This window comes from Oncorhynchus mykiss, chromosome 28, assembly GCF_057628025.1.
Source record: "Oncorhynchus mykiss isolate SJ-2025 chromosome 28, ASM5762802v1, whole genome shotgun sequence".
Taxonomy (NCBI): domain Eukaryota; kingdom Metazoa; phylum Chordata; class Actinopteri; order Salmoniformes; family Salmonidae; genus Oncorhynchus; species Oncorhynchus mykiss.
In genome coordinates, this window is record NC_143049.1 from 30729845 (window position 1) to 30743890 (window position 14046).

At 42.9% G+C, this 14046-nt stretch overlaps 2 protein-coding genes across 3 annotated transcripts; one reads left to right on the top strand and one right to left on the bottom strand.

Annotated features, from left to right (window-relative positions):
* The first annotated feature begins 995 nt into the window (after nt 1–995).
* On the top strand, nt 996–4788 carry LOC110508893 (E3 ubiquitin-protein ligase MARCHF2). The gene is made up of 5 exons (XM_021589787.3): nt 996–1280; nt 1847–2082; nt 2380–2575; nt 2701–2910; nt 3340–4788. The coding sequence occupies exons 2-5, from the start codon at nt 1904–1906 to the stop codon at nt 3493–3495; spliced, it is 741 nt and encodes a 246-aa protein (XP_021445462.1). The 5' UTR covers nt 996–1280; nt 1847–1903; the 3' UTR covers nt 3496–4788.
* Nucleotides 4278–11732, bottom strand: LOC110508894 (ras-related protein Rab-11B). Of its 2 annotated transcripts, XM_021589789.3 has the most exons (5): nt 11487–11732; nt 9624–9819; nt 5384–5577; nt 4691–4771; nt 4278–4562 (listed from the first exon to the last, which is right to left on the bottom strand). In XM_021589789.3, exons 1-5 carry the CDS (start codon nt 11524–11526, stop codon nt 4420–4422), a joined length of 654 nt encoding a protein of 217 aa, XP_021445464.1. In that variant the 5' UTR covers nt 11527–11732; the 3' UTR covers nt 4278–4419. The 2 variants fall into 2 exon arrangements, with proteins under 2 accessions (XP_021445464.1, XP_090081150.1); XM_090225024.1 differs by lacking the exon at nt 4691–4771 and having other exon boundaries at nt 11487–11724.
* Between the last annotated feature and the right edge of the window lie 2314 nt (nt 11733–14046).

Sequence of the window (14046 nt, forward strand, 5' to 3'; positions counted from 1 at the left end):
TCAAAGCGAATTGTTCTCGAGAGACAATCCAAAGTGTCCATGTCCAGCAGTCTGTTCATCTCCTCCTGAAGATTCCTCAGGAGGCTATCTGGTCCAGCGCTGTCGAGGAGTCAATGTCTACTGGCACCTTGACCTCCACCTCATCACACGTATCCACCCTCAGGACCCCTTGGTACTGCAGCTCCTCTAGACTCTACCCTGAGTTGTTACCCGTGTTTTCGTAGACAGTGGTGGAAAAAGTACCCAATTGTCATACCTGAGTAAAAGTAAAGCTAGAAAATGTCTCAAGTGAAAGAAAACACAGCGGCTTCTACCGCAGGTTTCTATGTTAAAGGGATACTTTGGAATTTTGGCAATGAGGCCCTTTATCTACATCCCCAGAGTCAGATGAACTTGTGGATACATCTTTATGTCTCTGTGTCCAAAATAAAGGAAGTTGGAGGTAGTTTCGCGAGCCAATGCTGGAAGTCTATTGGTATATACTAGCATGCATTGGTGGAAAAAGTACTCAATTGTCATACTTGAGTAAAAGTATAGATACCTTAATAGAAAGTTACCCAAGTAAAAGTAAAAGTCACTCAGTAAAATACTACTTGAGTAAAAGTCTAAAAGTATTTGGTTTTAAATATACTTAAGCATCAAAAGTAAACGTAATTGAGTATTAAAAGTACAAGTATAAATCAAACCTTTTCTGCTTGAAGGTATGAATCTCAACCTAAGAACCTCATAGACAAGTAGCAGTATTCCTACAATGTCCAAATATAAAACTGAGATATGAAATATTTGACAATAGTGGTGTCACCTAGCGGCAATATATAGATATAACACTTTTTGTATACCATCTTGTCTTGCATTGTTTTCTCTTGCCAATAGTGTCTTAGGACAGTGGCTACTGCCACTTCAGGGTGTTCACATATTAGCCTAATTTGTATAATAGTTGGTACCATATGAATAATCATGCTACCCTTGTATGGTGGTAATAGTGACGCGTCACCAGACACGGTGATCACGTGACCATAACGATACAGTCACTGCACAGCTGAGAGAGATGCGAGCAAGTCAGCTGACTGTCATAAATCCGTGAATAATACACCGTTTCTGCAAGAAGACGGGGAGATGGTTACGAACGAATAAATTATCCAGCCAATGCAGCAGATACACGACTTGCCATCATATATTGTATTCCTCCCAAAGCATCGTTTTCTGTCTAAATGTTAATGTCATTCTCGTCTCTAGCTAGCCAAATAGCTAGCTAAGGCCAGGGGGAGCTGGTGTCGACGGTACGTTATCCCTTGTTTAGAAACGCTATCTAGATAACTGTTCATCATACATAGCTTTTCATTGCATTGTATTGATTTATTTAGATAGCTTGTTAACTAGTGGAAATGTCGTAGCTAGCTAACGTTAACGTAGAGAGGATGTGAAAACATGAATGCTTAACAGTAACGTAGTTACTTAGCTACAGTAACTAGACAGCCAACCATTTATCCTGTCTGGCTGTGTCTGTTGGTCATTTATTGATTCACTGGAGCCGAGCTTTGTCTATAGTTGCTGACAGTCAGTTGTATCTTTGATGTTGATGTTGATGACCCACCAAGCTTGTCAAAATGAAGTATGCACCTGGCTATAAAGAATGTCCCCTTTAATTCGAATCCTCTTTATAACATAGTTCCCCGTGTCAAATCCTGTTTTGACATTGTCAGCAAAGCCTTTGCCAAAGGTTTTTGTCATGATAAAAGGATGATCAATAGAATATGGATTCTATTTCTATGGACTGGTCAGCTCACATGTCATGAACCATCACAAGTAACTTGTAACAATATTACATTCTTACATTGTCACTCAGTCCAAACAGTTGCCCACAGCAGTGGGAGGAGAGGCGTGTCACCCACACCAGGGCGCCATGACTACACCAGGCTGCTGCCACCTGCCTGGCTCCCTGTGTGACTACTCAGGCAGCGCTGCCGACCTTCCCAAGGAGGTAGAGGAGCCAGATGCCGGCCAGGCCCAGTACGTCGCTAAGGTTACAGCCAAAGATGGCCGCCCACTCTCCACTGTTGTCAAGGCTATGGGCTCACAAAGGTAAGGAGGTTCTTTGAGAGGGTTCTTATCTTTCTTTGTAAATATGGATGACTGGGAATGTGACCCTTGGCTTCGATCTGATAAATAAACAATTCCTTGAATGGAGATAAACAATGGACAAATAGATCTTAAAGCTTATAGGAGAGGGCAACATACTCATTTTCAGATTCAGCAAATCTGATAAAAAAAATATTGTATATTGATGAAAATAATGTATTTTGTTTATAGTGCATTTAATGTGTCATTTGTTTTGAAATGAGTGGTCACCAGGCACAATTTCTTCCCCTATTTGTCTAGTAATGAAGGCATGTGTCGGATCTGCCACGAGGGGGCCGGTGGTGAGATGCTGCTCTCCCCTTGCAGTTGCACAGGGACCCTGGGTAAGGTGCACAAGAGCTGCCTGGAGAAGTGGCTGTCCTCCTCCAACACCAGCTACTGTGAGCTCTGCCACACCGAGTTCACTGTCGAACGGCGACCCCAGCCCCTCACACAGGTAAAATGGCAGTGTGTGTGAGTGAGTGACAGGTTGATGGGTAATCCTGTTTAAGTCCTCCATCACCATAGTAATGACAGAATAATTAGCATATTAATAATGAACCTTTCCTTGCATCCTCCCAGTGGTTGCGGGACCCAGGCCCTCGCAGTGAGAAGCGCACGCTTCTGTGCGACATGGCCTGCTTCATGCTCATCACGCCACTGGCGGCCATATCTGGCTGGCTGTGTCTGAGGGGAGCCCAGGACCACCTGACTCTCTACAGCCGGCTGGAGGCTGTGGGCCTCATCGCCCTCACCATTGCTCTCTTTACCATCTACGTCCTCTGGACACTGGTAACTAACACACACACACCCCTTATCACCATTACCATGGATTACTTTACTCCACCTTTGTTAATTGACAGCATATTTTTGCAGTGTAAATGTGTGCTTTACAATCGCTATTATTACAATTGTGAGACAAATTAGACATTTGTGGCGCATCGTTTGTTTTGTTTTCTTGTCTATGGTATTTTGTGCCTTTCCCAATTTATATTCAGGGGAGACAAGTAATGTGCCAACATCTTTTTTTTGTCTGCTTACAATAGTTACACAATCATCAAATGAAGCGGAACCATTTTGCAGACCAAATACAAATTTGTCATGCAATATGTCTAACTTTGTATTTTGCGTGCCTGTGATAGCAACGGTATATTTAATGAATCTGCAGTGCATGTGAAACCGTCTGATAGTTTTGTTGACGTCTGTCTCCATGCACCTCAGGTATCGTTCCGCTATCACTGTCAGTTATACTCGGAGTGGAGGAGGACCAATCAGAAAGTGCGCCTGCTCATGCCTGAAATTAAAGGAGCGCACTCTACCCAACATTCCGTCCCAACCAAGTCGACCAAGAAAATGACTGACGAGACCATTGTATGAGCGCTGTGGTCTCACTTAAAAAAGTGTAATATATCTTGAACTTCTGCACTTGTGGACCATTCTGGGGATTATTTCGCCATAATCTCTATTATTTGAAACACTTGAGCCCAGATATGAACTATAACCAGTGGTTTTGGGACGTGTTGGACTCGTGGAATGAAGTGTCACTGATGTCATCGCTGGATTATGAACACTGGCCTGGAAAATCAGGACACAAATGGAAGGACACAGTTAATGTAGCAGGATGTAACTGATGCAGCATGTTAATACAGTATATCTGAAACATACTACCCCCCCTTCACAATGTATTTAGCTGTTTTTGGAAAACTGGCATCCAATAGCCCTATGAATTTACTCTCTCAGAACAATGACCACGTGAACAACCAAGTCTAAATATTATGTTTTCTGTTGTTAACTCTTTGCCCTTTGGAAGAAGTGGGAGAGAGAGAGAGAAGAAGGGAACAAACTGCAATGTTTTGGAGTGGGCTTTGGAGTGTCAGTCAATGTATGCTAAATCATTTTATGTTGCACTCCCTTGAGTAAGCTGGGTCATTGTGCAATAAAACATAAGGGACTCTTGGTCTTTGCAGTCGGCACATCTGGAATGCATGTGTGCTGAATCTGAGTTACTGATACAGGAGTATTAGATCGGTAATGATCACTTGATGCAGTTGACTGCACCAAACATACCACCATCTAGTGGACATTTAAGGGACTACACTCCTTGCAAGTGGTCCAGAATGTAGGAGCATACAAGTAACATGAGAGATCCACTCAACTACTGTAATATTGTAAAATTTTATTTTATGGCATTAATATGTGAGTTGACAACCTATCAAAAACAAAAGTATATTACACAAAATGAAGAATGTTTGCGCCACAACATTGAGATGACAGAAAGGGGAAGGTAAGCGTCATCATGGGTTACAGGTTCTGACAGCACTGCAGTTTGTTCCCTTTCTGGTCCGTGGTGGGCGGAACACTTATGTCCACCACATTGTTTCCAGGGGACTCGTCATGGGCGGACCGCTCAGCGATCTGCTTCTGCGATACGATGCGATAGATTTCTGTGGAGAGTAGACTAGACTGTTGTGGTGCATCTCAATACTTCAAAAGAGGATTTTCTAGTTTACTTCATCTTCACTATGTCAAAGCAATTGGCTTTCCAGACAGTCCTTTTGCTGTTATACTGTACCTGTAAGGATATTCTTGAAAGCTTCCTCTACATTTGTTGAATCTAAGGCTGAAGTTTCAATAAAGGATAGAGTGTTCTTCTCTGCCGGTTTAGAGAAAGGGGGAAAGTGAGTCACAATCATTATTAAACAGTTCCTGGGAGGGGAAAAAAAAACTCAATTTACATTTTAGTGATTTTTGCAGACACTGTTTTCCAGAACCAATTAGGGTTAAGTGTCTTGATCAAGGGCACAGACAGGTTTTTCACCCAGTCACCTAGGGGATTCGAACCAGCAACCTTTCAGTTACTGGCCCAACGCTCTTAACTGCTAGGCTACCTGCTGCCACATTTCACATTAAAGCTGCCTCAATACCATTTGCATTACACATTTAGGCTGCTAAATATAGCAATACTGTCCCAATACAATACCCTCCTCCCATTCCCTTGTGATGATCACTGATATAAAAGTTCCAGATAGGTAAAAGCAACTATATGCAGCTGCTCTCATTTTACTGTCCTCCTATCCATCTCTTCAAAATCAGTGTTCCCTTAGGACCACTTAATTAAGCCAAGAAGGCTGTTCCAAGATTATGTACCCCTTAGCCTGGTCCTATATTAGTTTGTGCTGTCTTGGCAATGACCATAGGAGTTGGCAAGACAGCACAAATAAATATGGGACCAGGCCATGTTCCCCATGCCAAAAGACCAGAGTACCTGCAAAAGCCCGGGCCTCATCCATGGGCACGGCCCTGAGGTGGCGCAGGTCGCTCTTGTTGCCCACCAGCATGATGACGATGTTGTTGTCTGCATGATCCCTCAGTTCCTTCAACCAGCGCTCCACGTTTTCATAGGTCAGGTGCTTGGCGATGTCATACACTAGGAGAGCACCCACTGCCCCTCTGTAATAGCTGTAGGAAAGACTGCTTATCAATCTCAATGCACCAACAGACAATGTATGGGGCTCCAGTGAGGCTCCAAGTCAGACACTCTTGATTGGTGATGAGGCTCGTGATCGGCTAGTGCTCACCAAACCTGATCCTGGAGAGATATATTTATTGTCATGATTCTTGCCCAGGCGGCATTATGGAGTGATTTCCGATAGATGGGTCAGCTGCAAAGTCAAAATTGGCTATATTGTAAAAATTCATGAAAACAAAAATTGTCTTAATTTAGGGTTAGGCATTAGGGTTGGCAGTGAGGTTAGGCATTCGGGCTAGCAGTGTGGTTAAGGTTAGGCATTAGGGTTAGCAGTGAGGTTAGGTTTAGCAGTGTGGTTAGGCATTAGGGTTAGCAGTGAGGTTAGGCACTAGGATTAGCAGTGTGGTTAGGTTAGGCATTAGGGTTAGCAGTGAGGTTAGGCATTAGGGTTAGCAGTGTGGTTAGGCATTAGGGTTAGCAGTGTGGTTAGGGTTAGGTTAGCAATGAGGTTAGGGTTAGCAGTGAGGTTAGGCATTAGGGTAAGCAGTGAGGTTAGGGTTATACATTAGGGTTTGAAGTGAGGTTAGGGTTAACAGTGAGGTTAGGCATTAGGGTTAGCAGTGTGGTTAGGTTAGGCATTAGGGTTAGCAGTGAGGGTTAGGTTAGGCATTAGGGTTAGCAGTGCGGTTAGGGTTAGGCATTAAGGTTAGCAGTGAGGTTAGGGTTAGCAGTGAGGTTAAGGTTAGGCATTAGGGTTAGCAGTGAGGTTAGGCATTAGGGTTAGCAGTGAGGTTAGGCATTAGGGTTAGCAGTGTGGTTAGGTTAGACATTAGGGTTAGCAGTGAGGTTAGGGTTAGGCATTAGGGTTAGCAGTGAGGTTAGGGTTAGATTAGGCATTAGGTTTAGCAGTGAGGTTAGGCATTAGGGTTAGCAGTGAGGTTAGGGTTAGGCATTAGGGTTTGCAGTGAGGTTAGGGTTAGGCATTAGGGTTTGCAGTGAGAGGTTAGGGTTAGGCATTAGGGTTTGCAGTGAGGTTAGGGTTAGCAGTGTGGTTAGGTTAGGCATTAGGGTTAGCAGTGAGGTTAGGGTTAAGCATTAGGGTTAGCAGTGAGGGTTAGGTTAGGCATTAGGGTTAGCAGTGCGGTTAGGGTTAGGCATTAAGGTTAGCAGTGCGGTTAGGGTTAGGCATTAGGGTTAGCAGTGAGGTTAAGGTTAGGCATTAGGGTTAGCAGTGAGGTTAAGGTTAGGCATTAGGGTTAGCAGTGCGGTTAGGCTTAGGCATTAAGGTTAGCAGTGAGGTTAAGGTTAGGCATTAGGGTTAGCAGTGAGGTTAAGGTTAGGCATTGGGGTTAGCAGTGAGGTTAGGGTTAGGCATTAGGGTTAGCAGTGAGGTTAGGGTTAGGCATTAGGGTTAGCAGTGAGGTTAAGGTTAGGCCTTAGGGTTAGCAGTGAGGTTAGGGTTAGGCATTAGGGTTAGCAGTGAGGTTAGGGTTAGCAGTGAGGTTAAGGTTAGGCATTAGGGTTAGCAGTGAGGTTAGGGTTAGGCATTAGGGTTAGCAGTGAGGTTAGGGTTAGGCATTAAGGTTTGCAGTGAGGTTAAAGGTTAGGCATTAGGGTTAGCAGTGAGGTTAGGGTTAGATTAGGCATTAGGTTTAGCAGTGAGGTTAGGGTTAGATTAGGCATTAGGTTTAGCAGTGAGGTTATGGTTAGGCATTAGGGTTAGCAGTGAGGTTAGGGTTAGGCATTAGGGTTTGCAGTGAGGTTAGGGTTAGGCATTAGGGTTTGCAGTGAGAGGTTAGGGTTAGGCATTAGGGTTTGCAGTGAGGTTAGGGTTAGCAGTGTGGTTAGGTTAGGCATTCGGGTTAGCAGTGAGGTTAGGGTTAAGCATTAGGGTTAGCAGTGAGGGTTAGGTTAGGCATTAGGGTTAGCAGTGCGGTTAGGGTTAGGCATTAAGGTTAGCAGTGCGGTTAGGGTTAGGCATTAGGGTTAGCAGTGAGGTTAAGGTTAGGCATTAGGGTTAGCAGTGAGGTTAAGGTTAGGCATTAGGGTTAGCAGTGGGGTTAGGGTTAGACATTAAGGTTAGCAGTGAGGGTTAGGGTTAGGCATTAGGGTTAGCAGTGAGGTTAAGGTTAGGCATTGGGGTTAGTAGTGAGGTTAGGGTTAGGTATTAGGGTTAGCAGTGAGGTTAGGGTTAGGCATTAGGGTTAGCAGTGAGGTTAAGGTTAGGCATTAGGGTTAGCAGTGAGGTTAAGGTTAGGCATTAGGGTTAGCAGTGAGGTTAGGGTTAGGCATTAAGGTTAGCAGTGAGGTTAGGGTTAGGCATTTGGGTTAGCAGTGAGGTTAAGGTTAGGCATTGGGGTTAGCAGTGAGGTTAAGGTTAGGCATTAGGTTTAGCAGTGAGGTTAGGGTTAGGCATTAGGGTTAGCAGTGAGGTTAGGGTTAGCAGTGAGGTTAAGGTTAGGCATTAGGGTTAGCAGTGAGGTTAGGGTTAGGCATTAGGGTTAGCAGTGAGGTTAGGGTTAGGCATTAAGGTTTGCAGTGAGGTTAAAGGTTAGGCATTAGGGTTAGCAGTGAGGTTAGGGTTAGATTAGGCATTAGGTTTAGCAGTGAGGTTAGGGTTAGATTAGGCATTAGGTTTAGCAGTGAGGTTATGGTTAGGCATTAGGGTTAGCAGTGAGGTTAGGGTTAGGCATTAGGGTTTGCAGTGAGGTTAGGGTTAGGCATTAGGGTTTGCAGTGAGAGGTTAGGGTTAGGCATTAGGGTTTGCAGTGAGGTTAGGGTTAGCAGTGTGGTTAGGTTAGGCATTCGGGTTAGCAGTGAGGTTAGGGTTAAGCATTAGGGTTAGCAGTGAGGGTTAGGTTAGGCATTAGGGTTAGCAGTGCGGTTAGGGTTAGGCATTAAGGTTAGCAGTGCGGTTAGGGTTAGGCATTAGGGTTAGCAGTGAGGTTAAGGTTAGGCATTAGGGTTAGCAGTGAGGTTAAGGTTAGGCATTAGAGTTAGCAGTGCGGTTAGGGTTAGGCATTAAGGTTAGCAGTGAGGTTAGGGTTAGGCATTAGGGTTAGCAGTGAGGTTAAGGTTAGGCATTGGGGTTAGTAGTGAGGTTAGGGTTAGGCATTAGGGTTAGCAGTGAGGTTAGGGTTAGGCATTAGGGTTAGCAGTGAGGTTAAGGTTAGGCATTAGGGTTAGCAGTGAGGTTAAGGTTAGGCATTAGGGTTAGCAGTGAGGTTAGGGTTAGGCATTAAGGTTAGCAGTGAGGTTAGGGTTAGGCATTTGGGTTAGCAGTGAGGTTAAGGTTAGGCATTGGGGTTAGCAGTGAGGTTAAGGTTAGGCATTAGGTTTAGCAGTGAGGTTAGGCATTAGGGTTAGCAGTGAGGTTAGGGTTAGATTAGGCATTAGGTTTAGCAGTGAGGTTATGGTTAGGCATTAGGGTTTGCAGTGAGGTTAGGGTTAGCAGTGAGGTTAGGGTTAGGCATTAGGGTTAGCAGTGAGGTTACGCATTAGGGTTAGCAGTGAGGTTAGGCATTAGGGTTAGCAGTGAGGTTAGGGTTAGGCATTAGGTTTAGCAGTGAGGTTAGGGTTAGGCATTAGGTTTAGCAGTGAGGTTAGGGTTAGGCATTAGGGTTAGCAGTGTGGTTAAGGGTTAGGCATTAGGGTTAGCAGTGTGGTTAAGGGTTAGCAGTGTGGTTAAGGGATAGGCATTAGGTTTAGCAGTGTGGTTAAGGGTTAGGCATTAGGTTTAGCAGTGAGGTTAGGGTTAAGTTTCAAATCAGATTGTATGACTTAGTGGCTGTACCAGCTAGTGACCACTCTGCAGAGCTACTTCCAGAACAAGATTCATGACGAAAACGCTAACCTGCTATAGGGTGTGTAGGTTTATGTTCCACACTTCAACCCAGCACTAAAACACCTGATTTTAGTCATCAAGGAAATGAGCAGTTCATTGATTAGTTGAGTCACCAATGTACCTCTCTGGGACTAAGATCTGACAATCATTTACTTTTCAAGAGGCAGCCATGAGGAATCCCACCCGACTTACGCGGAGGTGATGGCTCTGTAACGTTCCTGTCCAGCCGTGTCCCATATCTGGGCCTTTATCGTCTTCCCATCCACCTGGATGCTGCGGGTGGCAAACTCCACCCCGATGGTGCTCTTACTCTCAAGGTTGAACTCATTCCGTGTGAACCGAGAGAGCAAGTTACTCTTCCCGACACCAGAGTCCCCAATTAGCACAACTTGATAATGAGACAGAAAGAGATGGAGAGAATGAGAAAGATAGAAATGCTGAAATTCTTACAGCCAAACTGTCAGATGAGCTAGCCTAGTCAACAAGTATGTCATAGATGTAGATGATAGATGATCCAGGATCCTGGGTTAGACCTTGGATCAATGCCTGCATTCTTCATCATTATGTGACTTGGCCCTCCCACCTACAACTGTTACATAATGCAGGTTGTCATTTCCAATCACATCCATTGACAAAAAAAAATATTTATTTGACCTTTATTTAACTAGGCAAGTCAGTTAATAACAAATTCTTATTTTCAATGACGGCCTAGGAACAGTGGGTTGACCGCCTTGTTCAGGGGCAGGATGACAGATCGGTGATTGATCTTGCAACCCTTCGGTTACTAGTCCAACGCTCTAACCACTAGGCTACCTGCCGCCACTTGAATAAGTGGATGGCTGAAATCGACCTATTTGAAGTGGTATATGTCTTTATATACTTCTGTAAATATTTCTCCGAGCTTATGGGTCTTTTGTTTAATTGGTTACCCCTTAACCAAGGAGACAAAGTAGTTGGTGTCTAATTGATGTTCAGTTTGAGTGAAATTCTAGCATGTACAAAGTTGGGCCCCTTAAGAGCACTGCTGAGAAACACTGAACTCAAATGATACAATTTACTATTAATAATATTATTATGACAAATGGCCTATTCTACTGTATTTAGCCACAGTAACACATTGAGGTGACAGGAGTAGGCCTGGCAGTCACAACGGGGCAGTCGAGGTGGAGCCCTTTTGTATTCTCACAGTACAGTAAATACAGCTGAACCTTGTCCCTGTGGCATCACTGCTGCTGCAGGAAGCTGATAACATGCTCCGTCAAACCTAAATCGAAAGTTTTGGGCCACTTTTGGCTTTCCTGTTTCAACAGGGTTTCAAATGATGGTGAGGGAGGAAAAGGAGAACCCTTTATCGGCTGATGTCTACTCCACAGAAGATACTCTGTATCACTTCATAAATAGACCTCTATACAGGGTGTCGCTGGCGAGCTCAATGGAAATCAAAGGATGACATTCTAGAATAGATCAAAGGGGGATTTCTTGAGATTGAACATAGTAGTCACAGTGTTATATGGTCCTTGGACACGGGTCTACATTGCCAAGTTTTACATTTCCTTTCACTAATTCTTTCAAAAATCTACATGAATTCAACATTTGTATAATCAATAGTCCCACATTAAATAAAATATTAAATAATATATCTATGGGATATGGGAGGCTACAATTCACAATGAAAAATAAAACTTGATATAGTTCTTTTAACCATAAATTGGAAAACAGCATTCTTGTCAGTAACCTATTGATAAACAGTTCCTCTTTTATGGTTTCATCAGTGTTGATAAAGTCAAAGAATCAACCGCAGATAGGGTGTTGCACCTTACCTAAAAATATAGCTGTGGGCGTTGTTACAGTGTTACAATGACAGAATTTATGTAGCCATAGTAGCAAACGTTTTCCACCAAAGAGACGCATACAATGTTTATTTCTAAAACATTTATCCAGACTATTTGTTATTATTCGTTCACACTGATGTCTGATTTGTCATTGGACAGAACGCAACAATGATAGAATTATTGAAGGTCCTATGAACGGGCGAATGCAGTCATCAAAATTTACCTTTGAACAAGAAATCGTATTCATCGTCTCTGTTCCCCATTCTAGACGAGGCCTCTCCAGCGCTTGTTCCCGAAAAGAATGTGCAAAATTGTATGCCTCTGAATTATCGGTATGTACGGGATAATTGTCTTTATAAATGTGTGAAACAATGCGCCAATGTTGTCTGTCAAACAAGGCTGACCGCAGGAAGAGAGATCTCAGAACTCTGCACTGGGGAGGAGTCCCTGTTTCCATACCTTCCACACGGTGGCGCTGCTGGCTGCCATACTAATAGGAAACAAACAGCACAACCTATCCCTGCTGAGGGCCATTGAAAGAGTGTTAGATGCTCAGTTTGTTTATCACACAACTCTTCATCCTTGTAGTTCATGTCCTAAATTAGCAGTGGGCCCTTGTGCATATGGTTGATCGATATTTACATCACTCTAAAACAAATCAATATTAATTGCATACTAATAATATTCAGGTATGGTCTCTCTCCTCATCAAGTTGAGAAAGTCAGGTTGAGAGGTGAAGTCTTGAACAGACGGCTATTATGTCATTCAGTCAACCTTTTTACATTGACATTTTATTCATTTAGCAGACGCTCTTATCCAGAGCGACTTACAGTAGTGAGTGGATACATTTTCATACTTCTTGATTATGGTGATATTATTTATCAAAGTGCAGCTGCTACTACTCTTACACCTTTGGACTCAGTTTACCATAGTGTCCTTGGTTTTGTAACAGGGGACAGTTTTGATACTCACCACTGCATCCTGTATCAAAAGGTAGGCTGGACTTCGCTAATGACCTGTAGATCTCTACATTACTCCCTTTTTGTTTACAACGAGCTACTTCATAAATGCAGTTTTATCTAACTTTGCTGTTGAAGTATAGACACTGTAGTTGCCTAACCCGTTCACAGGATTGGTTCACTTTTGAGGTTCCTAGGGTCTCCGCCGAGCTAGGTAAATCTTATTTTAGTTTTAATGCACCGTATTGCAGGAACAACATTCTAAATACATTTAATCTTGATGTCCTAGTGCCGTTCGGGCAATTTAAAGTATTGATTGGGGACTTATTTTTGGAAGACTGTAATGGTTTTTACTGGGTGATTTGTCATGCTTTATTTGTGCTTCCTATGACTGTTTTTGTATTTTAATATATACACTACTGTTCAAAAGTTTGGGGTCACTTAGAAATGTCCTTGTTTTTGAAAGAAAAAAACTTTTTTGTTCATTAAAATAACATCAAATTGATCAGAAATACAGTGTAGACATTGTTAATGTTGTAAATGACAATTGTAGCTGGAAACGGCTGATTTTTTATGGAATATCTACATAGGCATACAGAGGCCCATTATCAGCAACCATCACTACTGTGTTCCAATGGCAAGTTGTGTTAGCTAATCCAAGTTTATCATTTTTAAAAGGCCAATTGATCATTAGAAAGTATTTTTGTAATTATGTTAGCACACCTGGAAACTGTTGTTCTGATTAAAGCAGCAATACAACTTGGCTTCTTTAGACTAGTTGAGTATCTGGAGCATCAGCATTTGTGGGTTCGATTACAGGATCAAAATGGCCAGAAACAAAGACCTTTCTCCTGAAACTCGTCAGTCTATTCTTGTTCTGACAAATGAAGGCTATTCCATGCGAGAAATTGCCAAGAAACGTAAGATCTCGTACAACGCTGTGTATTACTCCCTTCACAGAACACCGCAAACTGGCTCTAACCAGAATAGAAAGAGGAGTACATTAGTGTCCAGTTTCAGAAACAGACGGGATGGGTAACGATGCTTCGAGGGTGACTGTTGATGTGTGCAGAAGGTCCCTAATTCGCGCCCGGGTATGGGCGAGGGGACGGTCTAAATTTGTACTGTTACATGTGCAAAATGTCCAAATTACATCAGTTTGACCGGTTGTAAGGAAAAAGAAAGCTATGAAAATAATGCAATGTGTTTCTGATAAGATTTCAGTTAGGCTTCGATGCATATTTTATGTGGTTGAAAAAGCCTACTATCAGCTTTTATGATGAAGACATTACCTTTACATATTATATCTAACTGAGCATTGCATTCTCTCAAGATGCAGAAAGAAATAAATCATATTTCTCCACTCCTGTTCCCATGTCCAAATTTAGCCTACATTTGGTAAATAATTTTACTACAAGAAATGCTTAATTCTGCAGGAGTTATTGTTAAGGCTGTGTGTGAGGTTATAGACCTACAGCCAGTGTCCAGATTTCAGATTCCATTTAACCCATCTAAACAGCAAGCTACAGTTCCCTTGACATGCCACAGGCCTATTTGAAGTCCCGTTTTGTGACTGTCGAATTTGTATATTGCCTCACAATTACCACACATACCACTGCTATCATCCTCTTTTACCACTTCCCCAAATCTTTCCCAGACTTTACTTTTCTGGCACTTGCTCACCTTTATTTTCAACTCTCCTTTCACAGCTTTTGGCTTATAGAATTTAACTTTGACAATGTCCTTTTTGCCTCCGTGGATTTTTTTGCCCATTCCCAAAGCATTATTTGGAGATTGGCTTTGTAGGCTTTTTGGCGTGCGTAC

Bases quoted from the DNA above. Each gene is read 5' to 3' on its own strand.
- LOC110508893 (XM_021589787.3), top strand. From the start codon at position 1,904: ATGACTACACCAGGCTGCTGCCACCTGCCTGGCTCCCTGTGTGACTAC. The intron at 2,576-2,700 runs GTAAAATGGCAG...GCATCCTCCCAG, and splicing joins GACCCCAGCCCCTCACACAG to TGGTTGCGGGACCCAGGCCC. The intron at 2,911-3,339 runs GTAACTAACACA...CATGCACCTCAG, and splicing joins TCTACGTCCTCTGGACACTG to GTATCGTTCCGCTATCACTG.
- LOC110508894 (XM_021589789.3), bottom strand. From the start codon at position 11,526: ATGGGGAACAGAGACGATGAATACGATTTCTTGTTCAAAG. The intron at 5,578-9,623 runs GTAAGTCGGGTG...TCTTTCCTACAG, and splicing joins TACAGAGCCATCACCTCCGC to CTATTACAGAGGGGCAGTGG. The intron at 4,772-5,383 runs GTACTCTGGTCT...CTAAACCGGCAG, and splicing joins TGAGGCCCGGGCTTTTGCAG to AGAAGAACACTCTATCCTTT.